The sequence below is a fragment of the Brassica napus genome, chromosome C3 (genome assembly GCF_020379485.1).
Source record: "Brassica napus cultivar Da-Ae chromosome C3, Da-Ae, whole genome shotgun sequence".
NCBI lineage: Eukaryota > Viridiplantae > Streptophyta > Magnoliopsida > Brassicales > Brassicaceae > Brassica > Brassica napus.
In genome coordinates, this window is record NC_063446.1 from 14,867,389 (window position 1) to 14,891,264 (window position 23,876).

Below are 23,876 nucleotides of genomic sequence, written 5' to 3' on the forward strand. Positions count from 1 at the left end.
TATGGCGGAGGTTCATCGTTTTTGGGATAAAACCAAATAAAAAAAAGTGATAACTACTGCAAAACGCGTTTTACTTAAAACACACTCTCAATGACTTTTCCTTCTCCTTATCGTTCTGTACACATCTCTATAAGTTTATGGGTCTAGACTTTGCACTGTGAGTCATCTCCTTTAGTCAACGTCGTTTCTTGTTCTTGACCTACACGTTTCGCAGGAGATCAGAAACCTAGAAAAGAAACAACAATGACTGATCAGCACAATCAACCTCCCGTTGGTGTCCCTCCTCCTCAAGGTTTCTTCCCAACTCCATTATCTTCATGCTGAACTTTTGGGTTCGTTAAACTGCTTTGATCTTGTGATAACAGGTTATACACCAGAGGGGTATCCACCGCAGGGATATCCGCCGCAAGATTACCCACCGCAGGGCTACCCACAGCAAAGCTATCCTCCTACGTATGCGCCGCAATATCCTCCACCACAGCAGAATCAGCAGCCGCATCAACAGAGCAGTACTACTGGGTGTCTACAAGGATGGTACGTCAAAATAATTTTTATTTTATTAATTGATATACTATACCGCTTATTTACAAAAATCAGGCATACCACATATTTTGTCATACCACTCCATTCTCATTCCACTTTTTGTATGTTATCAAATAGAAAGTCATGTGCTAAAGCTAGAATATTCTTCTTCTAGAACTTGACTCTTCATCCTTTTCTCTTCTCTGTCTATATATCTCTCTCTGTTGATAATCGATATTGCATTCATTAGGATGAACATGCTTACATTCAAACATTGAACTGGTACTGGTTATAGACTACATTGCATATTTAAAGCAATTGAATTTGGTAAGCAACACGGAGGTTTTTCACCCAGCTTCTTCTCAATAAAATAATAACAACATTTTTTTATAAAAAGAGGAGAGATGATAGACACTTTAGAAACGATTGTCATATAAAAAACTCTTTGACTTCTGTTGAAAAACTGTGTTACTATGTACTCCCTTCGTTTGTAAGTGATGTTTAGGATTTTTGTTTTGTTTCAATTCAACCGTGGAAACAGTACTGTTCACTTTTTTTAAGAATATGTACGGTGGAAAAAATAAAGTTTTTGTGTCATAATTTATTTAATGTCTAATTTGATCAACCCATGATACATTAATTATCGTTTAGTTCCACAATTTTAATAAAAATTGATCCGGTCCATCGGAAAAAAATTATATAATAACAACAAAAAACATTGTATATGTATAAATAAAATGATCAAATATATAAAAAAATTATCGATAATATATAAAAATAAACTCACTATGCGTAAGGTGCGTGTCTTTATCCTAGCTAAATATAGTATTGGTGAGATTTATTGCAAAGTGTATTGGTGAGATGTCGCCATACTAGTATTGGTAAATGGAAATATAGTATTGGTGAGATAAAGTATCTACAATTAATGATGCTCTAATTGTGTTACTGGTTCTGAGAATGGTACAGGTTTAAAGTAACATATACTTGCAAAAGTTTTGGTTACTCTGTTTTTATCAAGAATAAAACTGACTGAGAATGTGAGCAAATGTTATGATTTTTCAGTCTTGCTGCTCTATGCTGTTGCTGGCTATTCGAATGTTGTGCAGAGCTGGCATTTTAATTGCAAGAGAGTGTTTGCAACACAAGAACCTTGGTTGGAATTAAAATAATTTCTGGATACAATCTCTGGTCTATTATATTTCTTTATGTTTTTATGTTCTTAGGCTCATAAAAAAACTATGGCCTATCCACGTTTTAGCTCGATTTGGATTTGAGAATAATGGGAATGTAAACTGGTGTAGTGACATTATTCCTTTGCCTCCCTCAGTCAATTGCTTTCTCTCTTTGTTCATATTTCATATGAAAACTGGAGTTTCTTGGGCTCTACGAGTTGTACTTAACGTACAAGTCTTAAAATGCATCGTAAATCAGATTATTCACCTCTGATTGATCAGTTAAGCCAAACACAAATTGATGATCAGAGCTTAGTCAAGAAACAAATTCCTTTTAGTTTATTTGTGCAGTGGTTCTAAGAGTGGTATCAGCTCGTATATCGAAAAATAAAAACATGAATGCCTTCTGATTTCTTGATTCAAGATTGGAGTTAATGATTAAGATGCTCATATGTTCTCCTGTTTTTAGAAAAATAAAATTTCCATGCTCTATCAGGCTCAAGGAGAGTGCTTACCCAAGAGAAGTCTTAAGATACGGAATAGGTTCAGTTTAAAAAAAAAAGGTTCAGTTGAAGTACGTGTTCATAAATATCAACTCAACTTCATGGGATGTACAGCATATATACTTTCAGAATAGCATACATTAAAGATAATGATATTATCAAGCATCATAGGTTTAAATCCACATGGTGAAGAATAATCAGTGGTAAATAGTTATGAAGATATGTGCATATCTCTTCCTTTTTTCTTCAGTAATTCAGTAAATCTGCTTGCTTGGGATTTTGTTTTAATTGATTCTAGGTCTCTAATCGTCTATATTTTTATCCTTGTTGTTTATAGTTTTATGTTTGATTCCAAAGAATTCGTGTAATTCTGATGGTCTTTTTATTCCAGAGGACATTCATATTCGTGATGGCTTTGTTTCCTAATTATATATCTCAAAATTGTATCTTATCTCTGTATCTTTCTAAGATTAATGGAAATTTTAGTGTGAAAAAAAGTTGCTTGTCATTGATTCCACTTCTTAACAAATTTTGTCTATATAGTTCTTTTTTTGTGCACCTGTCTATATATTTCTTATATACACAAATTATATTGTCGTGTGTTACAAGAAAAAAGACGTGGGTATAACTAGTAACCATCATTGTAACATTAGAAATAGATAGGAAAAGAATGAATATGAATAAAATTTTGGGAATGATGAAGAATGGTGATTTTTTATAAAAAATTAACAAGGAACAAATTTACTGTATAATTCTCTACAAGAAAAAAAATGAAACGGAGTGAAAAGGAAAAACTATTTCTCATGAATGACAATTTTTTTAAGGAATGTTACGGAATGTATTGTTCCCCTTCATTCTCAGAACTCAGTTTTTTTATCCGTGATCCAATCAATCAATATATTGTTCAAAAAATTATTTTTATCTTTTTCCTAAATCTATTTTGTTCATACATATTTGAGATATTTATCATAGCTATTTGAGTTCCCCCTAGCGAAAGAAACTCCAAACAAAAAATTAGATAAACATGCATATGTGCCGTCTTAAGATCACAAGTAACATACAATAATTGTGTTATCTCGAGCTGCAACTTGATCTGATTAGTGTAGAGGACTATCATGCAGTGCCGGTCCTGCCATGAAAAGTCATCTTTGATCCAAAAAAGAAGAAGAATAGTAGTGGTTTCTTTTATGTCAAAATCTCATCTAGAAAACCAAAGCAGCATACAAACCAATGAAAATATTCTTAATTTATTTTAGAAAATTAAATATAATTATAAATAAAAAGAAATATCAGCTTTAAATGGTGGGGTTTCATTGCATTTATTACCCCTTATCTTTGAATACATAACAACTAGGCCCGAGACTTAATATCTGGTATCTGTTATCTAATCCAGGATTTGCTCCGATCCGTTTCGAAAAACGGATATCCGCCGGATCCAAATAGAGATTTTACGGATTTAGATATTGAAATTTTAGGTCCGGATAACCGGATCCGGACCTATTATATATTTTTAAAATATTAAAATATAATTATATTTATATATGTATTTTATAAATAATTTATATATAAAATAAATATAATTTTAATTTTATTAAATTTCAATAATTTTTTGTTCAGAAAATAATTTTAAATAGTAAATTAATTATTAATTTGTTAGTTTTAAGTTTAAATTTAATTTTTTATTTTTTAAAAAGTATTTGAATCCAGATATCCGCGGGTATTCGGATTTTAGTCTGGATATCGTAACTCTGAATATCTGATCTGTCTCACCCCTGATAATAACAATTGCAAAACGTGTATTAATTAAAATTAGGGCTCTACAATCGGGGTCCAAACCGGATTTCAGTTTGGGATTAATCGGGTTTCGAATTTTTTTGTCATGAATTTCAGTCTTATTTGGATATTATAAAATTTTGGGTCGGATTCGCATTGAATTTAGTTACATGTCCAAGATCTGGTTGAACCCTAAATAGTTCGGTTTCAGACATTAATCGAGTTATCTGTTCCAAAAATATTTTTTTCCTTTTAAATTTGTGTATGTGGCTTCTTTAAACCATAATGTTGTCTTCAAAATAACTTTGGAAGACTCTTCTATCAACCTTAAGAGACTTTTCCTTGAACTATACGTGACAACATCATACATATCATGAAAAACCAAAGCATTGTACGAACAAAAATCATACATAATGAAACATAAGAAATTAAAATTAACAAATAACAACTCTATTAACCTAAGGAACACTAACTTTAAAAAGAACAACATTGTGTAAATTTCAGAAGCAGGCTTATACAAATTGAACTTTAAATGCAATTATCAAAACATTAAAACATCATTATTGACAAAAAGATATATTTAAATAAATATTTGATTTATTTTTTATTATTTGAGTTAATTATTCATGTAATCTTATATATTAAAACAGAAGTCATGACTTCTTTCATGTATGATTTTTTTAATTTGGACCATCATTTAAAAATCTTATTAAATGTATTTTATTAAGACTAATAATAAATCGAATCTTTAAAATATTTTAATCATAATATCTTTTGATATCTTTTCATTTTAAATATAAATATATTTATTTTAAAATTCTAACAAATCTGTTTTAAAAGATTTTTACAAGATCTTCATTTTCGAAATTATATTTAAATATTTTCACTAATTTTGAAATTAGTTTAAAACATTATTATACATTAATATTTTCAGTTATCGTTTATAAAATAAAAAAATTAAAAAATCTATAATATTTTATATATTGCACATTTAAAAATCTTATTAAATGTATTTTATTAAGACTAATAATAAATAGAATCTTTAAAATATTTTAATCATAATATCTTTTGATATCTTTTCATTTTAAATATAAATATATCTATTTTAAAATTCTAACAAATTTGTTTTAAAAGATTTTTATAAGATCTTCATTTTTGAAATTATATTTAAATATTTACACTAATTTCGAAATTAGTTTAAAATATTATTATACATTAATATATTCAGTCATCGTTTATAAAATGAAAAATGAAAAAAACTATAATATTTTATTTATTATATAATCATAATCAATCATATTAAAATAAAATTAATATATTGAGCTAAATATAATAAAATTGTATTAACTTTATATATTTATATATTTTATTTTCGTAATTATAAAATATTTATGTTCAAAAATAAAATCTAATATGTTGGTAAGATTAGTTAACATTAGCAAACTATATAATATATGTATAAAAATTAACATGTATTTCTTTAAAGTTAATAATATAAAATCTTTGTAACTACTTTAATCATAATATATTTTCATTTTAAATATAATATATATTTATATATTATATTTTAAAAATTCTAATAAATCTGTGTAAAAATATTTTAACAATAACTTAATGTATTTTAAGTTGTCGTTTAAAAATAAAAATAAATAAATTATATCATATTTTATCAATTTATAGTCATGATCATGTTAAAATACAATTATTATACTAAAATAAATATGATAAAATTATATTCAATTGATAAATTTATAAATTTTATTTTCATAAATATAAATTATTTATTTATTATTTATTTAAAAATATAATATGATGATAGAACGGCTTAAAATTAACAAACTATATAATACATGTTTAAAAATTAAATTAAAAGGGAGTCATCTCCTTTTGGTCGTCTCTCGAGCTACACGTTCCATAGGAGATCAGAAATAACAATGAGTCAGTACAATCAACCTCCCGTTGGTGTTCCTCCTCCTCAAGGTTTCCTCGCAATTCCTTCACATCTCCATGCTAAATTTTTGGTTTCGTTACTACTTTGATATTCAGGTTATCCGCCTGAGGGATATCCAAAGGAGTCTTATCAGCCGCAAGGTTATCCTCAGCAAGGATATCCTCCTCCGTATGCACCGCAATATTCACAGCAGCAGCAACAGCAGAACAGCCCTGGGTGTCTAGAAGCATGGTAAGTCAAAATACGCGATATAATCAAAATTGCGTTACTAATATTTTGGTTGCGAGTTTCGTATGGGTCTATGTTGACTGAATTGACTTATATTCCGTGTGTGAATGAATGAATATTCAACTAGAGAGTCTTTAGTGAAAAGGTCATGTGCTACAACTAGAATATTCCTCTGTAGAAGTTGACTGACTTAAAAAAAAAAAAAAGGTTGACTGACTTTTGATACAAAAGTGTTGGGTGGCAATGTGGTTGCTTTCCTTGTGGCGCCATGGGTTTAAAAATTAAAACAACTTTGGTACGAAATATTATTTTTAAATTATTTCTAAATTTAACTTCGAGTCAACTGGAGATTATATACACAAGGTCTTCAACTTTTGGTTATTTAAAAACTTTACCATCCTCTCACTCACACACACTCTCTCCCTTTGTTGATTATTTTTTTTTGTAACTAAAAGGGTTAAACCCGGGTCTATTAAAGACACAGACCTAACCCCCAGGTGGGAAGTGCAGCCCACGGATAGACCCTCTCCCGGGTATTCAAATGGACCGAAATGCAATAGCCCATATCCGTGTAGGTGACCAGGAAAATGTGACTTAGTTTCGCATGGCAGGTGGATCGAACTTGAAATGTAGTGACATCCCAAGCCCTTCCCCTTACCACTTGACCACAAGCTCCCGGTCACCTTTGTTGATTATTCATATTGCGTTCTTTAGGATGAACATGCTTGCATCAAACATTGAACCTCTACTGGTTACTTACTAGTACATTGCACATTTAAAGCAATTCGATTTGTATTTGTGTTACTGGTATTGATTATGGTATTAGTAGTTGAAACTTGAAACTATACATAATAGCAAAAGTTTTTGGTTACTCTGTTTTTTTCAGACTAAAACTGATTGAGAATGTGAACAAATGTTATGATTTTGCAGTTTCGCTGCTCTCTGCTGTTGTTGTCTCTTGGATTTTTGCTTCTTCTGATTGGAGTATCTGCTCAGATCTGCTGGTTTAATTGCAAGAGAGTGTTTGGCAACACAAGAACATTTGTTGGATCGGTTAATGGGCATTAAAATGAAATTGCTGGATACAATCTCTTGTATATCCTCTGTCGTATATGTTTTATGTTCTTCTATTCATAAATGACATATTGTCTATAGATTTTATATAAAGTAAATTGGTGTGGAGACAATATTTCTTTGCCTCGCTTAGGGGTGTCAAAATGAGTTATAGCTTATGAGCTGGCTCAGCTCAGCTCAGCTCGATTTTTCATGAGCATGATCTATGTTTTTAAGCTTATTTAATAAATGAAATTAATGATCGAGCTTAAATTAAATCATGAGTTTATATAGTTTATATATATACTTTATATATATATGACTTCTATTTTCCTTGTGTAAGAAAATATAGTTTCTATATTAATCGTATTTATCTTCTAAAATTAAAATGTAAAACCAAAAAGTTATAAATATATGCAAAAAAAAAAAAAAAGAATATTGATATCAATCCTCACATCATATATCTTTAGAATTAAAATCTAAAACAAAATATTCTTAAGACTCTCATGCAGAATATATATCTTTATGATTTGAATTGATGAAGATTTTAAACATGAATCATCTCAAGACTCTTATGCAGAATAGATTTTCGGATCACTTATTTAGCTTTGATTTAATTTATTATTAGGTGTCATATTTATTAAGTATTTAATATTAATATTTTGGATTAATTTTAAATTATATTATGAAAAATATTTTATTTTCTAATTTATTTTATAATTATTTTCAAAAAATTTATTTTTTTATATTTGATCGCGAGTTAGCTCATTTAACTCATGATCTAGATGATTTGATTTCGAATTTACATATTGAAACTCATATAATAAATGAGCTGAGCTAGCTCATGAAATATCTGAACTCAATGTGAGTTGAACTGAGTTGAGCGAGGTAGTTCATTTTGACATCCCTAACCTCACTCAGTCTATAGCTTTCTTTGTAACTAAGTAATTAGATTCTGATCCGCACTTTTAAAGTGGAAAGAATATTTTTTTTATTTCAAAATCTATTTACGAAATTAAAATCTTTTAATATTTATATTTTAGTGTATTTAAAAATATGTATATAATTATATTATTTTGTATTTGTATCAAATATGAAACTAAGATACTATTTAAATTGATTGATACAAATCTGATGGATAATCAGTCTTGTTTAGATTTTAAATTTAGATCTTCATAAATAAAAGAGAGATTTAAAATCTTCGTTAACGAGGATGCGATCATGTGAAAGTAAACATTGCTGTTTCATAACATAATCAATAACATATCTGAATAAAAATCCAGAGAAAATTTCGGGAAAAAACCGTCGTTGGAGACAGCGTATTCATATTTATATCGATTTCCCCTTCGGCAATTTGGACTTAAAGCAAATACAACACATAGATATGCATTTGCCCATTTACAGTTTTACACCGATCACTCATCGCTTGTCTCAAGAGCAGATTGTAATACTTCTTCCAGATACTTTTCCGCGGCTGCAAACTGTCTCTTCTTGTCTTCTATTGCTAGGGCAGCCAGAGCTTTGTCCTGCTCAAAGAAATATGATCAGCCAATACACTGTGAACTGAGACTAGCAACGACCAATAACAAAGAGGAGACTGACAATGTATATCAATTCCAGATTTGGAAGTACCAGAGATGTATTAGCTTTCTTTTGGATTCAATTAAAAAGAAGTAAGAAGATTACCGGAGGCAAGTCCTGGTAGCTTCTTAGAGTATCAACGACGGGTTTGGTCATCTTCTCCAGTTCCTTCCTGTGCTCTGCCATTTCCACAAGCTCTCTGTGGCTGATGTTAGGACTGTAGCCGACACGGTTGAGCAACATCTGCTCCACAGAATATACATAAATCAAAAAAGGTACGATAACAATACTCAGCTAGCGAACATCATCTTATACGATCTAGATCTTTACCAGAACGTATGTTTATGATATAACAAAACTCAACAATAACTCCAGCCCTGGAACCATAATCCTTGAATCAGTAGCAAGAATATAATTTGACCATCACTGAACTGATACTTCCCGTTTCAGCTAGCTAAGAGTTTGTTCCAGTTTTTACATGAAGGTAACTCATCTAATTGCAGAAAGGTATAAACTTCTCAGCTTACCTATCACCTACAGAAAATGTAAACACTGAAAGAAGAAGAAGAAGGCGTCTACCTCATACTTCTTGTACTGCTGTATGTATTGTTCCTCCTTGGCTGCCATTACTTCCAAATTCGTTTTCCAATTCTCCATCTGAGATTCACAAGGGACTACATCGTCTTCTAACTGCGCAAGGATTCTGTAAAAAAACTCAACACAAATAAAGTAAGATCATACACACACACACACACACACACACAAAGTCTATTACTTTCTTCAATTATCACGAATCTTACTTCTTCAAATACGTCAGCCTCTGAATCGCTTTCCTCGTATAATCAAGAAGCACATTAGAATCCTTGTGTGCTTTAGCTCTCTTCTCCTCAACTCCAGTCTTCCTCAGAGAAATATCTCCCATTGCAACAAGGAAACTAGACAACATTTATACTGCATCAGCGATAGGATAGCAACAAACCAATAAGAGAGCCTCCTCACCTGCTGAGTTCAGTGTCTCTAATGTTGAGCAAATTCGCCACATTTGCAAGAACTTGAGCTGAAGAGACCACGTTGGAAGGTAAGCTCTCCTGCGCCATTCCCGCACTCTCCAGTATCTCTCTAACCCGAGCCGCTGCATCAACACTCTTAGTAAGATTCGTTATCGAAGCGGGTGAGTAAAAAGGAAGTTGTACCTTGAGCACGGTACTCGGAAGCCTTTTGACGGAAGTCGTTGGCGACGATGGTGGCGGCCTGAGACTTGGCTTGAGAAGCGGTGGCCAGGTTGTGGAGATGTGCGATGCTTCGATGAGTGTAGTCGAAACTGGGGACTTGTTTCCCGGCGGCTTCGAACTGTGAGGTGAGCCAAGCTTTCACTTCCGAGATCCGCGCGGCGTCGGATCCTCCCTTGGCTTCGCTCAACGACGCCGTATCACCGGTCATGTCACTCATCGTTTCGGATCAAACAAAGAAGAAAGCAATTGGAATCGAAGCAGGAGGAGATCGGGTTACCGGTTTGGAGATGCGATCACGTTCGCTGATACCCTAAATTTTCCAATTTGGGGGAAAGAACGATCGGTTGGAAAATTTTCAAAAAGGCGAGAGAAGAGTAAATTTACAAAAGACAGCCGATCTACGTTAACCCGATGATTACTTTTTGGTGTGTTGGGAAATTTTCTACAACAGTGAATGTATCATCTTTACTGCTCATCTCAATTCGTTTTTACTGTTTTGTAGAAAAATTATCCACAATTTTTTTTTGAATAATACTAAGATTTAATATCATGTGTAACTTTAATGATGTTATTTAGTGTGTTTAATGGATTTAAAAATCAAAATTAAATTTAATGTTATTAGTTCTATGATATTTTAAATTCTGTTGAAATAATGTGGTGTTGGTTTTATAATTCATAAATCATAATTCAAACTATATATTATTTAATAATATTAATTTATTAGTAAGTTTGATTAGACAATAAATTTTAGTGGATTTGAATTAATTTCTTTATTAAAAATTTCAAATCCGAGTAAAACATAAATATTTAATAAAATTAAGCAAAACATGTATACTAGTTTTCAAAATTAGATATTTTTATTTGAATTTATAAATTATGTAAATTTTCAATCAATTAAAATAAATAAACGAATAAGTATTTTTGACTACTGATTCATACGCTTCTAATTTGGCGATATTTCTTTATCACCTCGTTACTTCGTTCCATATAGTACCCACTAGAGTCTTAACGAATAGTCAATGACAATAAATATAGTATTGTTATGAAATAACTTATAATTTATAGTATCGAGAAATTTAAATAAGAGTAGAATTTAATACCTGTAGGAAGCAAATAACACTAATATGAGGGAGAGAGTTTATTATAAGGAAGAAGAAGAAGATGTAATGGTTCTTTGATTATAAACTCTTGTTCTTGTTTATGGTGTACAAAAGAGTGAGATGAGTGATGGTATTTATAGTGAACAACAATACATAAAATAACAAAGATGGTGCTTAATTTGGTAAATGAGTGGGTGATCATAATGCTTGATGAGTAGATGATCATAGTGCTTGAGTTGGTAAATGAGTGGATGATCATAGTGCTTGAGTTTGGTAAAGAAGTGGATGATCATTTCAATGCTTAATTTATAACACTCCCCCTTGATCATCCATCTTGTATTACGTGGTGCCTCGTTAAAAACCTAGTCATGGAAAACCCAATGGGAAAAACCGTAGTAAAAGTAAAAAGAGTACAACTACGTAAGCTCCCCCTCGAATGAGTAGTCATAGAACCTTTAGAACAATGATAGATTTTCATCTCTCAAATTGTAACATTCTCTTTGGGTGTCTATCTTTTGTATATTCTTTGTTGCCTCGTTAAAACCTTGTTATGGAAAAACCCAATGGGATAAAAAAAAACCATGATAAGGAAAAAGAGTACAACCACACTTACTATCATATTTCTTTCCCTGGAAACAATATCTTCAGGATATGCATTCCAATCAACTCTCTTCAGAGAATTAAGCTTAAGAGAATAAACTCTATTCATTTCTATTATGATATCTAGGGCCTTTAGACTTCTTGTCCATAATTCTCTTTTGACTTAGACAATAGTTTATTGGTCTATTTGGATTTCAAACCAAATTTCTTACATATAATCGTATAGAAATTCGTCTCGTACATACGAATTATTCATTTGTAACTATAGAAGTTACTATTATGATTTTCTTTCTTTTCATATGAAATTACATCTTTCAGTAATGAAAAAGATTAATAATTTTCTTAAATAACACTCTTACGTATGGTATTTCAGGACCAAACATATACGAGCGTCTTAAATAAAATACTTTAAGGATCTTTATGATAACATCTCAGTTTTAGATCTCCAGTTTAGAATACATAAAAACAATATAGTATTGTCAAGAGTTTTCTTTCAAAATATAATTTTTCTATAACTCTTCAGGAGTTTTGATTATATTCAAATCATGATTCTATTGATTTATAATCTCTTGATAAATACAAATGGATACATTTGTTAATATTTCATATATCCCATAAAATAGTTTGTTTCAATTCGATCGAATATGCAGAGTTCCCGGGAACATGATTTTGATATCATCAATCCTTCATGGATTATACTTTCAGGGATTAACATTTTTCAAGTGGATTGTTTCATTCAAGTTCTTCCTTTATTACCAGACTATAAGGAACTTGAAACTAGTTGCATCTACCACATGAAATTATGTCTCTTCACAATTAATTTCATATTGATCTTTCTTTGTGTGCAACGGTTCATTTACATCTCACTTGTTTTACACCTTTTAGTGTATGGACTACTGGTCCAAATACTTCTCTATTTCACAAGAAGTTTATATCTTTGTCTATTGCATCTTTCTGATTTGGCCAATCATTTCTTTGTGTACACTTTTCAATAGACTTTCTTTCATGATCCTCTTTCTCATTTATTATATCAACTGCTACTTTGCATGTATAATATCATCGACGTCAATTTTCTTATCGGTTCCATTTTGTTTCATACATGACATAACTTATTGAGATCTCTTCATTTGTCTCAGGTACCTGAATTTTCGTCAGTCATGTTTAATTTCTCTTCTGGAGATCATACAAAACTATATTGCCTCGTTTTGACCATTATCAATATATGCTCCTTTTCATTTACGAGGATTTATCTTTGGAACCAATCTGTCTACCACGCTGCAGGCGTGACTAGCAGTTTGATATTGTTCTTGTAGAACATTTATTCTTATTGGAGCATTTACAGCTGGTATATGTGACTTGATCACTATATTTATATGGGTCGTGTCTGGCAACTGCTTTAGTAAGTTTTGAAATGAATTATCTTTTGGACTTCTATTTCACATTGTGTTTAGCCCGAGGATCAATGATAATTCATTTCAACTTATTTTCTTTTCCAGCTGTTTATTTTCTCCCCCTTATGTTGGAAGTACTAACTCACTTTTAGAATTCATGTATAGCCTTACTTATAGTTTTCGGGGATGGCTCTGGATTCTTAAGTGTCAATAGAGATTTATATCCAACATATATTTCCAACCTCATTTGAAAACACATCTTCATTTGAAGCTCTGTGGCGGAGCAACATCCAACATTCTTAGATGAAAATGATTGGTTTCTGATTCTATACCAATGATGGGGAGAACTAGTGAATATTTATTGGCTTGATGCGATCCAATGTTGCTCAAAATGTTTAGCACTTATCTCAGTGAATGTGCTATAGTCGTTAAAGACTTTAAGAAGTGAATTCACCAATATTATAAAAATGCATAGTGGGTGATCAGTCCACTAACATCTTCGTTATTTATGCCAATATCTTATTTTGGCTGGTGAAAACCATATTACCCTTTTATCTTATGGGTAAGCAACATATGTCAAATCATTCGGAAGAATCTTCTGGTTCTTATATGACTATGCATATGACCTTTAAGTATATATTCGCATTATTAATGAACCAAAATGGTCTAACTGATTCATGCCAAATGTAAACTTCTAGTTTACTATACATTTATCTTCATTATACTAATCTTTGTGTAGTACAATATATAAGAGGCTGTAGATATTTTCTCTAAAATACTTATACTGCTTTGAGAATTATTTCTGATTGAAATGTATATATCATTTCGTTTGCTTATTGTCTCAACATAAGTGTCTCAAAATCTCACGGATTTACTTTGAGAAAAATTCATCAATCTTAGTTTTAGTGTAAACATAATCTTCTGGATGTTTGACTTATCATAAAAAGTGAGATTCTTTAACTCTTCCCCTCGAGATGATAATACTACAGGTTTATCAATCTCGAATGTATCTCATTTTCTTAATCAACAACATATCCTACATGGGTTATGTATTTTTCGTAGATCCTTTTAACTTTTGATACTTATAAAAATACAATACCTTAAGAACTTTAAATTGCATTCTTAAGAACTTTAAATTGAATTTTTATGTGCAGTAATACTATGTACACTTCTGGAGCATCATATATATCCTCTTTTTAAGCATTCTATAAGTTTTTACTACCTTGTATTGTACACACAATAAATTTTCTTTCATCTTCAGATGAATTCATAATTTCTTTTCTTTATTACCATGTTTATTTTCTCAACTTTAAGTGAGAGTATGAGTTCTATAAAGAAACTCTTTGGACCTTGACCTCATTTATGCTCACGTCTAAAACCACTTTTATGTTATTTTTTGATGTTTCTAAATAAATGTCATATTCTCTTCAGGAGAATGAATCATAATCAACTAGACGTGATTTATCAATAGATATTTTTCAATATATATGCATCATAAAAAAATTTCTTGAAGAAATTTTACTTTTAAACTTAACATCCAACATAGTTGGCTTTATTTACAGACTTCAGGTCTTGTAATCTTTAAATGCAAAATACAAAATGAGCTTTAGGTAATCACTTCAGGTGATAATACCTTTTTTATATATATTATTCCCAAAACTTATGGATCTTTTAGAGTCAAGCTTTAAACTTAAAATCCTCAATATAAATGGTAATAAAATCAAAATATTTCAAATATATATAAATATGTATTAACAAAGGTGTCTTATTATATCAGAAAATAAATAAAACTTTCATAGTAATTATTATATAGACTATATTATTACTCTCATGCTTTTTAACAAAGTTTAACCTATCAATCAATTTAATGAACAAATTTATATCACTGCCAACTTCATGCAAATTGATTTATCTAATCAAGTTTGTTAAACTTGTATATAAAGCATAAAAATACTTATCTTATAAACAGAAGTATATCGGCGATGAAAGTTTCAGCTGTTCACGTTTCTGAATTGGCTGATAACTTGTACATATCTTTCCGAGAGAATACACAATCCTGAAAACTTTAAATTTTGCTCATATAAACATGGCCATTACATTAGTAAATATCAACATATAATCCAAATTCTTTTATGATATTAGACCAAAGACTAATCGACTACAAAACTAACCGATTACAAATAATTTCTTTTATGATGTTAGACCATGAATCATAAAGTATGTTTCCTTAATACCATTAAACCATGAAGCATATTAAAGTATAATAAGCAAAATTTAATTCATCAAATAACTATTATTCTTACATATAGACAAGCGTTGATATATATATATATATATCATCGTCTAAAATGACTATATATAAATATATTTTTTTATTTTTTATTTTTTTTAGAATTTCGCAATTTTAAAATGAACCATTTATTATGAACTTCATAATTTAAAAACCGTTTACATTAATCATACAAGCAATTACAAGGAGAAGCGATGTAAAGAAAATTAAACCGATATTCATCTTAAATTCACTCGGAGTAAATTCTCCAACGAATAAACCATAAATAGAAACACAAATAAAAATGGCACATAAAAACAAAAGTGCGCGAATCATCTTTCTTGAAATGAAAAATCGGAGGAGAGCGATTTGAAATTTTTGAGAGAAGATGAAATGTTTTGGATGATGAAATAGAGTGAAAATGAGTTGTATTTATAGATGAAAATTACTGTTCATGACCGTTGGAGAAAGGGAAAATTTTTGAAAAATTTTCTTTGTGACCGTTGGGGTTAAATCGAGTGCACCAAAAATTAGTCTGAAAATATCGTATTAAACGGTCAATCAAATCTATAAAATTTCATAAAAGTGAAAAATTATGACAATGAAATATTTATGTTATATGACAACAAATCATGCGACGGCTCAGCCGATCAATGCAGAATAATAAATAAATTATACGGCGGCTCGGCCGACCAATTAATAATAAACAGAATATAAGGCGGCTCAGCCGACCAATAAATAATAAACAGGATATAAGGCGGCTCGGCCGACCAATAAATAATAAACAGGATATAAGGCGGCTCGGCCGACCAATAAATAAATTAAATTACTAGTAAATAATATAGGCGGTATTCCGGCCATTATAACATGATATAAATAATAGTAGAGGCGGTATACCGACCATTATAACAGGGTATAAATGATACAAATAAATTTTACCGAATCGCAGAGTGATCGTGCTGATAACGTGTTATGAAATAACTTATAATTTATAGTATCGAGAAATTTAAATAAGAGTAGAATTTAATACCCGTAGGAAGCAAATAACACTAATATAAGGGAGAGAGTTTATTATAAGGAAGAAGAAGAAGATGTAATGGTTCTTTGATTATAAACTCTTGTTCTTGTTTATGGTGTACAAAAGAGTGAGATGAGTGATGGTATTTATAGTGAACAACAATACATAAAATAACAAAGATGGTGCTTAATTTGGTAAATGAGTGGGTGATCATAGTGCTTGATGAGTAGATGATCATAGTGCTTGAGTTGGTAAAGGAGTGGATGATCATAGTGCTTGAGTTTGGTAAAGAAGTGGATGATCATTTCAATGCTTAATTTATAACAAGTATACAATTTTTTTTGTTTTATTACTGATGTCATACTCCAATTCACAAATTTATAAAAAAAAAGTGAGGCAAGTTTTCATCTTTTCTCGAACCACTAATATTCAGCAGATAACACGTCCTGGTCCAACACTAACCAATCCCCTCTGGCCCTCTCTCTCATTTGTTCTCGAATTTCAGTCTTTAAAAATAATTTTTTTCTTTCAATCTTATAAGGTCTTTCCGTAGTTAATTCCATCAAATATTTAGTTTGATCCACATGGGCTCAAACTTGTGCTGCTCTCGCCATCCAGATACCTATGAAAGTACCACGGGCAACAACGGTGACCGTAGCTTGCCAACAGGCGATGACAAATTTCTATCGGACGCAAGCACTTTCTCCGTGAAGGAGCAAGAGAGTCAGCTTAAGGCAGCGAGATTGGAGGAGCAAAGACTTGGCCGTGAAGCAGAGAAAGTCAACTCATGGGTCAAACATGAATCAGCCAGGTTCGACCACCTTCCATAGTTGACCATTGTTTTGACCAAGCTTTCCTAGCTATATTCTTGTAAAACTGTCAAAAGGCTCATGTATAGAGTACAGATACGAACCACGAACTAATACAATATGTATATACTTTTTTGGTTTACAACCACAAGAAACACAAAGTGTATTGCTTCTTACATAAGACATGATACATATTGTTGCCTACGAATTAAGGGTGCTAAGAATATATATTTTGGGGCAAAAAACTTTTTCGGAATTTAGAAGCTTATTTTTGTGGAGGGGGAGCAAGGCTAATGTTTTACCCGGCTGTGCTCAAATCCGGTCGTGATATAAACAAAACGAGATTACCAAACGCATTGCTATTTCAAGACATAGATGAAACCAAAGTTAATCAAGAACCAAGCTGAAGAAAATACAAACATCAATGTGAAGAAAACAATTGTGGCCTAAAAGGATATCAATGAGCCTTTAAGTCAGTTACTATATCAATGTACAAAGAACACAACCAAGCAAAACATATCTAAACTCACAAGCATATCCCTAAATGTTTTGTCTTCTCTTCACATCAACATCAATCAACCGAACCCACTCACTAGAGACAACATTTCTTACAACGTACCAATCCATTCTCATTGCATCCGTTGCATCTCTTAAACGCATCTTCTTGTTCCTCAAACACTTTGGTGCTACCGCCACAACTAGTACACGGCACAAACCTTGCATCTCCACAGCATTCACAAGCTCCCAGTGATTCACAAACAGGAAGCCCTTTTAACATCTCTCCCAGTTCACCTCCATCGTTGAGTTTCTTGATCTCCTCCATTCCACCAATGTGGACTCCTCTTACGAACACCTGAGGCAAACAAACCGGTTTCTCTTCTCCTAGTGCAATCTGAAGCTCTTTCCTGTATTTGGAGTCCATTGAGATGTCACGTTCCTCTACCGCAACCTGATACCCTCTCAATACCGTCCTTACGTAATAGCAATCCTCATAAGTCTTTCGAATTCCTCTGAGGCTAGTGAAGTATAATACTATCTTGTTCTCATCCTTCTCTGTTTCAGACAGTCTTGGTTTCTCTTGCTCTTCCAAAGACCTAGAACTCAAACGTGCAGATTCTAGTAAACTGGTTTGTCTCGTGTCTTTACCTAGTTGTTTTGAAGACAATGCTCTCTTGTAAGATGAGATGATGTTAGGATCCAAATCAGAGAGAAAAGATTCTTCAGCCAAATGCTTCCACAGAGGCTGCTTAGTTTTAGAAGGCAGTGGTATCCAATCTTCCTCATATTCTTCGATTCTCACGAACTCGTAAGAGTCGTCCGGTTTCATGGCAGACCCATCAACACCAACGTCATGATCCGCGGTGAGTTCAGAGAAAGATAGAACCGAATCTGAGATCAAAGAGACCATAAACATATTTTAGGTTAATATTAATAAAATCTTTTTGATAATTTACTGTTAATGCACGTATATTGAATAACTTTTTAAAATTTGGAGGCCAAAACAAATCTTTTTTGATAACTTACTGTTAATGCACAGTAATCATGCTTACCGTTACCGTTATCCAAATAGTCATCGTCAAGGTCGTTCATGAGCTCCCATGTGTTAATCACTGAGTCAGGAGATAACGAGTCGCGTGACTCCTCTGGTTCAGGTATCTTCTTGTTATTGTTATTCCCGGACAGGGAGATATGAGGCAATGTTTGTCTGTTGGAGGCTCCGTCGAGATCGGTGATGTGAAGAGAACCGTAAGTGGTGGACTTGAGAGAGACGAGGTGGTGCGTGTCGCCTTCTTTAGCCGGTGGATGATGAACCGACGGCATCGGAAATGAGAAAGCTTTAGGAACCCTGGCAGGCGACAACGGCGATGGGACCTTGGAGTTGAGTTTCGTCACCGGAGGTGAAGTTGACGCCGAGCAACACGAAGAAGAAGAAGTGGTCTTAGAAGCAGAGGAACCCATAATGGCGTCGATGTTGTTTTAGTTCAAGCACTCTTGTCTATGTTTCTTGTGTGTTATGTTTTGTCGGAGAATACAAAAGAGAAAAAGTTAGACAGATAATAGGTGGAAAGGAGCTGTCTAGGTAAGTTGGTGGTGGAAGATGGTGAAATCACTAAAGAAGACGATGGTGTGATGTTTATTTTACGGTATCAATATTTAAATTTTATTGGAGATAATTACGGAAAGTATTTATTTGATTCTATTTTTAGAGCTTAATTTAAGAAATCAAATTCAAAAGTAAACATGTGTTGTAAAGTGTCAAGATCCTCAAAAATTGCTTAGTTTCTAAATTTGAATTTGGCCAAAGACTTGCACTTAAATATTCTTTAAAGAGAAATAGACAACATACAGTATTACCATAAACATATTTTAGGTTAATATTAATAAAATCTTTTTGATAACTTACTGTTAATGCACAGTAATCATGCTTACCGTTACCGTTATCCAAATAGTCATCGTCAAGGTCGTTCATGAGCTCCCATGTGTTAATCACTGAGTCAGGAGATAACGAGTCGCGTGACTCCTCTGGTTCAGGTATCTTCTTGTTATTGTTATTCCCGGACAGGGAGATATGAGGCAATGTTTGTCTGTTGGAGGCTCCGTCGAGATCGGTGATGTGAAGAGAACCGTAAGTGGTGGACTTGAGAGAGACGAGGTGGTGCGTGTCGCCTTCTTTAGCCGGTGGATGATGAACCGACGGCATCGGAAATGAGAAAGCTTTAGGAACCCTGGCAGGCGACAACGGCGATGGGACCTTGGAGTTGAGTTTCGTCACCGGAGGTGAAGTTGACGCCGAGCAACACAAAGAAGAAGAAGAAGAAGAAGAAGTGGTCTTAGAAGCAGAGGAACCCATAATGGCGTCGATGTTGTTTTAGTTCAAGCACTCTTGTCTATGTTTCTTGTGTGTTATGTTTTGTCGGAGAATACAAAAGAGAAAATAATAGGTGGAAAGGAGCTGTCTAGGTAAGTTGGTGGTGGAAGATGGTGAAATCACTAAAGAAGACGATGGTGTGATGTTTATTTTACGGTATCAATATTTAAATTTTATTGGAGATAATTACGGAAAGTATTTATTTGATTCTATTTTTAGAGCTTAATTTAAGAAATCAAATTCAAAAGTAAACATGTGTTGTAAAGTGTCAAGATCCTCAAAAATTGCTTAGTTTCTAAATTTGAATTTGGCCAAAGACTTGCACTTAAATATTCTTTAAAGAGAAATAGACAACATACAGTATTACCATACATTTTGTCTATTTGAGTATATAAGAAATTATAAAATAAATTAGCAAAAACTTAGAAAAAATGAGTTTTTTTTTTGACAAAATATACAAAAATAAGTAAAGGTTTGATGGAAATGTAGCAAAATAATATTCAAAATTTAGAATGTAAAATGGAAAGAATACTGATTTAACATGTTTTATTCTATAATCGAAAAGATTATGATATGCAAAAACCTGTTTAAGTAACTTTATATTCTGCTAGTTACTTCTAATTTGGATCGAGCTTAGCGAAAATGTCGCAGAATAATATTCGACTAGATTAAGACCCGCGCCTTGCGCGGAATAAATATTATATATATAAATTATTTTATGTATTATATGTTCTTACATATTATAAAATAATAAATATATATTGAATAATTAAAAGTCAGTAACTATTACATATATAATTAAATTGGTGCGAACATATAAATCAATTTTATTAATCCAAACAATTTTTTAAAAAAAATTGATAGGATATGTAATTAAATTTAAATGATATTAACATACATAGTATATTTTTAATATTAATGTCTATTAAATGATGCTTTCTACTCATATATTTTTTTGATCATGTGTATCTTTAATAGCAAAAACTTTAAATTACTGATAACAAAATTTTCATTGTGCGATTAATAATTTTAGTAATTTATAATTTTAAAAAAATTTATCAATGTTAGTTCAAAAATTTTATCAAAAAAAGTTTATTCAACGTAAATTTTGAAATTAAAATATTTATTTATTCAATATGGTTTATAGTTTAATTTAGAATGATATATATACATATATATATTTAAAATCTTAATGATTAATTAAATTAAACTTTTATTTATATGATTTTGTAATCATTTGTATTTTGTCATAAAAAAATTTTAAACCATGAATCGCAAAATTTGAATGTGAGACTTTTAACAGTTTTAGTAATTTATAGTCGTTTTTTAAAATTCAAAATATAACATATAAAGAAAAATCTAAATTTTTATAATATGGTTATTGTGATTTTTTAAAATTATTTTAATAGTTTAAAATTAAACAAATTTGATAGAAGATACATTATTTTTTTATCAGATCTTTATTATTCAAAATCATTAATTGTCATATATATTTTAGCCACATTAGGCAATTCCGTAATCTTTATTTAAGGAAATAATAAATGACATTAATAATGAATTTATGATTAGTTTAATAAAAAACTTATTATATAATTTGATGGACCAACATATTTCTCTAATAATTCTAAGAATCATCATAGTGATGACACGTGGCTACAAAAATAAGTTGTAATGTTTCACAAATAATATATAGAGGATATCAACAAGTAAAACACTGACTATGGAAAGAAGATTAGTTTAACAATCTTTTTGTAACTAAGATTTAAATTAACATTTTTTAGTCTCCAATCCAGAACAGAAATTTTGAAATGTAAACAAGAAAATAATTTAGTTATCCATTAAAAGTCAATAATCAACTAACTTCTAGTTGATTTGGTGTAGATTCTAGACTTAAATAACAATTTACTATTAGAAGTCACATATACATGTGTGTGTATAAGTATAAGTATAACCAGTATTAAAATTATTAGAACATACGACGTAAAAGTTGGAATTATGATTACAATTGTCTAGAATAATGGAGCTCTGCGCTGATACTTTATGTTATATGAAAATAAACACGAAACGCTATTGCACAAGGCACACGCATTGCTACTTTGCCTTTTGTCTTTTATAAAAAAAAATAATAATAAAATGATAACAAATACTTAATACTCTGTTTTTATAAAAGTATAAAAGAATAATAAGCCAAAAAACAAATATAAAGAAAAAGCAAGATGGGCGCAAGAGGAAACTTAGGCCATGATTATCCCTAAGAACCCACCAACGGTTTCTTAGTTTTTAAAAAAAAAAAAAAAAAAAAAAAAATTAAGAAGCAACCCAATCGCGGGCCGCAACGTGTCAGTGGGGCCCGCAAACAGTGTAAGAAACTTACTAAGATCGGTTCTTAATTAGTAGTTTTTGTAACCGATCCTTAAGGGTTTTGTGGGGGCCCACACACTAAGAAACCCACTAAGAACCCCGGATAATCATGCTCTTAATACTCTGTTTTTTTTTTTTTTATTAAATGGGTTTAAACCCAACATAGACAAAAACCCAACAAGTTTACAAACAAAAGGGCAAAAAAAAATTGCCAAAGTAAAAGGCCCAACACATGGGCCACATAACAACAAACAACACTATGGGCCAAAGCCCAAACAAGGAGTACCCGTTGAAGAAGAAGAGACACGCCGCTCACCACGTGTCCGATCGCCCAGCGATCAATGAACACGCGTCAGAACGCGCACCATCTGCTTCCACCGGAACCATAGAAGGTCGCGTCGGATCTCCGCCGACGGCGAAGTCGAAACAACGGAAACCGTTCAACCAGAACGACTTACACGAAGCTCAAACCGAGGAGACAGTCTGGCATATCTGCGAAACAAAGAAGATACAACAACCGTTTATAATCGATCGAAACCCTCTGACTATCTTGAAAACTCAAACGGACATCTTTATAGATACCAATAAGCTTGAAGATGCAACATCCCAAAAACAATTGGGGAAAGAACCATCAGAGAAACGATCGAGAGGCAGTGAACAAATGAAGACCGGAGATGCAGATCTAGACGGAATCGGGATCAACCCGGAAGATAGCTGGCGAGATCGATGCTGGAGAAGCCATCGTCTCCCGGAGACAAAAGCCGGCGAAGCCGGCAAAGCCTTCAAAAGGAAACACAGCTTCCCAGAGACAAGAGCCCGACAACGCAGGAGTCAGAAGCCGGTCAACACCGGTGATAGCTTCGTCTCGATCTCATCTCTGTGAAAGATGAAAAGAGAGAGAACAGAGAGGAGAGAGACTTTGTATCCCTTTAGTTTAGAGCACTTAATACTCTGTTTTTGTAAAGCTTAATAACTTATCCGTAAAGAAGAGATTTTTTTTTTTGTTAAGTTCCGTAAATAACGCGCTAAATTTGTAAATAATATTTCAAAGTTTTAACTACTGACTTGTACAAAAAATGGTTGCTATATTCACTTAATCATCTTCGTTACACACTGGAACCAATTGAATCATTACAACCCGCGATGTCTATGATCTTATCACTTTAAAGGTAAAGCTATGGCCTATGGGTACCGTCACTCACCAGCGAATAATCTGCAAGTTGATCTGGTCTTGTAATGAGGATCTGAATCATTCTCTACCAAAGGTCCAAAATCATCTTAGTCTCACTGGAATGTAACCAAAAAGTAGGGTCGAAATTCGCATATCATTAATCACAGAATTACGTACTAAGTAAACTCAGTTGGAAACAGAGCTTAGAAAAGAGAGTATCAAAATTTACCAAAAGACCACATAATTCTCTCAAATCAACAGAACACAGACAAA

General features: G+C 31.9%; 5 protein-coding genes across 7 annotated transcripts; 3 read left to right on the forward strand and 2 right to left on the reverse strand.

Annotated features, from left to right (window-relative positions):
- The first annotated feature begins 28 nt into the window (after positions 1–28).
- Positions 29–2,709, forward strand: LOC106352796 (cysteine-rich and transmembrane domain-containing protein WIH2). 2 transcript variants are annotated; one of them, XM_013792429.3, is made up of 3 exons: positions 29–292; positions 366–534; positions 2,191–2,709. In XM_013792429.3, exons 1-3 carry the CDS (start codon positions 244–246, stop codon positions 2,246–2,248), a joined length of 276 nt encoding a protein of 91 aa, XP_013647883.1. In that variant the 5' UTR covers positions 29–243; the 3' UTR covers positions 2,249–2,709. The 2 variants fall into 2 exon arrangements, with proteins under 2 accessions (XP_013647883.1, XP_013647882.1); XM_013792428.3 differs by lacking the exon at positions 2,191–2,709 and adding an exon at positions 1,585–1,865.
- Positions 2,710–5,619: 2,910 nt separating this feature from the next.
- On the forward strand, positions 5,620–7,338 carry LOC106352797 (cysteine-rich and transmembrane domain-containing protein WIH2-like). Its single transcript, XM_013792431.3, has 3 exons — positions 5,620–5,950; positions 6,017–6,152; positions 7,080–7,338. The coding sequence occupies exons 1-3, from the start codon at positions 5,905–5,907 to the stop codon at positions 7,126–7,128; spliced, it is 231 nt and encodes a 76-aa protein (XP_013647885.1). The 5' UTR covers positions 5,620–5,904; the 3' UTR covers positions 7,129–7,338.
- A 1,088-nt stretch (positions 7,339–8,426) lies between these two features.
- Positions 8,427–10,420, reverse strand: LOC106352794 (AUGMIN subunit 1). Its single transcript, XM_013792426.3, has 6 exons — positions 9,977–10,420; positions 9,783–9,915; positions 9,584–9,718; positions 9,363–9,486; positions 8,889–9,026; positions 8,427–8,728 (listed from the first exon to the last, which is right to left on the reverse strand). Exons 1-6 carry the CDS (start codon positions 10,230–10,232, stop codon positions 8,618–8,620), a joined length of 897 nt encoding a protein of 298 aa, XP_013647880.1. The 5' UTR covers positions 10,233–10,420; the 3' UTR covers positions 8,427–8,617.
- Positions 10,421–16,773: 6,353 nt separating this feature from the next.
- On the forward strand, positions 16,774–17,383 carry BNAC03G23310D. Its single transcript, XM_013792421.3, has one exon. It carries the CDS (start codon positions 16,978–16,980, stop codon positions 17,221–17,223), a length of 246 nt encoding a protein of 81 aa, XP_013647875.1. The 5' UTR covers positions 16,774–16,977; the 3' UTR covers positions 17,224–17,383.
- A 191-nt stretch (positions 17,384–17,574) lies between these two features.
- LOC106352791 (uncharacterized protein At5g39865) lies at positions 17,575–20,442 on the reverse strand. Of its 2 annotated transcripts, XM_048752665.1 has the most exons (3): positions 19,633–19,825; positions 18,753–19,206; positions 17,575–18,591 (listed from the first exon to the last, which is right to left on the reverse strand). In XM_048752665.1, exons 2-3 carry the CDS (start codon positions 19,159–19,161, stop codon positions 17,795–17,797), a joined length of 1,206 nt encoding a protein of 401 aa, XP_048608622.1. In that variant the 5' UTR covers positions 19,162–19,206; positions 19,633–19,825; the 3' UTR covers positions 17,575–17,794. The 2 variants fall into 2 exon arrangements, with proteins under 2 accessions (XP_048608622.1, XP_048608621.1); XM_048752664.1 differs by lacking the exon at positions 18,753–19,206 and having other exon boundaries at positions 19,633–20,442.
- Positions 20,443–23,876: the final 3,434 nt, after the last annotated feature.

What these genes read in the sequence shown, in the direction of transcription:
- LOC106352797 (XM_013792431.3), top strand. Translation starts at nt 5,905, where the DNA reads ATGAGTCAGTACAATCAACCTCCCGTTGGTGTTCCTCCTCCTCAAG. An exon ending in TGGTGTTCCTCCTCCTCAAG is followed by an intron (nt 5,951 to 6,016) that starts GTTTCCTCGCAA and finishes TTTGATATTCAG; the next exon opens with GTTATCCGCCTGAGGGATAT. An exon ending in CCTGGGTGTCTAGAAGCATG is followed by an intron (nt 6,153 to 7,079) that starts GTAAGTCAAAAT and finishes ATGATTTTGCAG; the next exon opens with TTTCGCTGCTCTCTGCTGTT.
- LOC106352794 (XM_013792426.3), bottom strand. Translation starts at nt 10,232, where the DNA reads ATGAGTGACATGACCGGTGATACGGCGTCGTTGAGCGAAGCCAAGGGA. An exon ending in TTCCGAGTACCGTGCTCAAG is followed by an intron (nt 9,916 to 9,976) that starts GTACAACTTCCT and finishes GTGTTGATGCAG; the next exon opens with CGGCTCGGGTTAGAGAGATA. An exon ending in AGAGACACTGAACTCAGCAG is followed by an intron (nt 9,719 to 9,782) that starts GTGAGGAGGCTC and finishes AATGTTGTCTAG; the next exon opens with TTTCCTTGTTGCAATGGGAG.
- LOC106352791 (XM_048752664.1), bottom strand. Translation starts at nt 20,053, where the DNA reads ATGGGTTCCTCTGCTTCTAAGACCACTTCTTCTTCTTCTTCTTCTTCT. An exon ending in CTATTTGGATAACGGTAACG is followed by an intron (nt 18,592 to 19,632) that starts GTAAGCATGATT and finishes CTTTGATCTCAG; the next exon opens with ATTCGGTTCTATCTTTCTCT.
- LOC106352796 (XM_013792429.3), top strand. Translation starts at nt 244, where the DNA reads ATGACTGATCAGCACAATCAACCTCCCGTTGGTGTCCCTCCTCCTCAA. An exon ending in TGGTGTCCCTCCTCCTCAAG is followed by an intron (nt 293 to 365) that starts GTTTCTTCCCAA and finishes TTGTGATAACAG; the next exon opens with GTTATACACCAGAGGGGTAT. An exon ending in ACTGGGTGTCTACAAGGATG is followed by an intron (nt 535 to 2,190) that starts GTACGTCAAAAT and finishes ATGCTCTATCAG; the next exon opens with GCTCAAGGAGAGTGCTTACC.
- BNAC03G23310D (XM_013792421.3), top strand. Translation starts at nt 16,978, where the DNA reads ATGGGCTCAAACTTGTGCTGCTCTCGCCATCCAGATACCTATGAAAGT.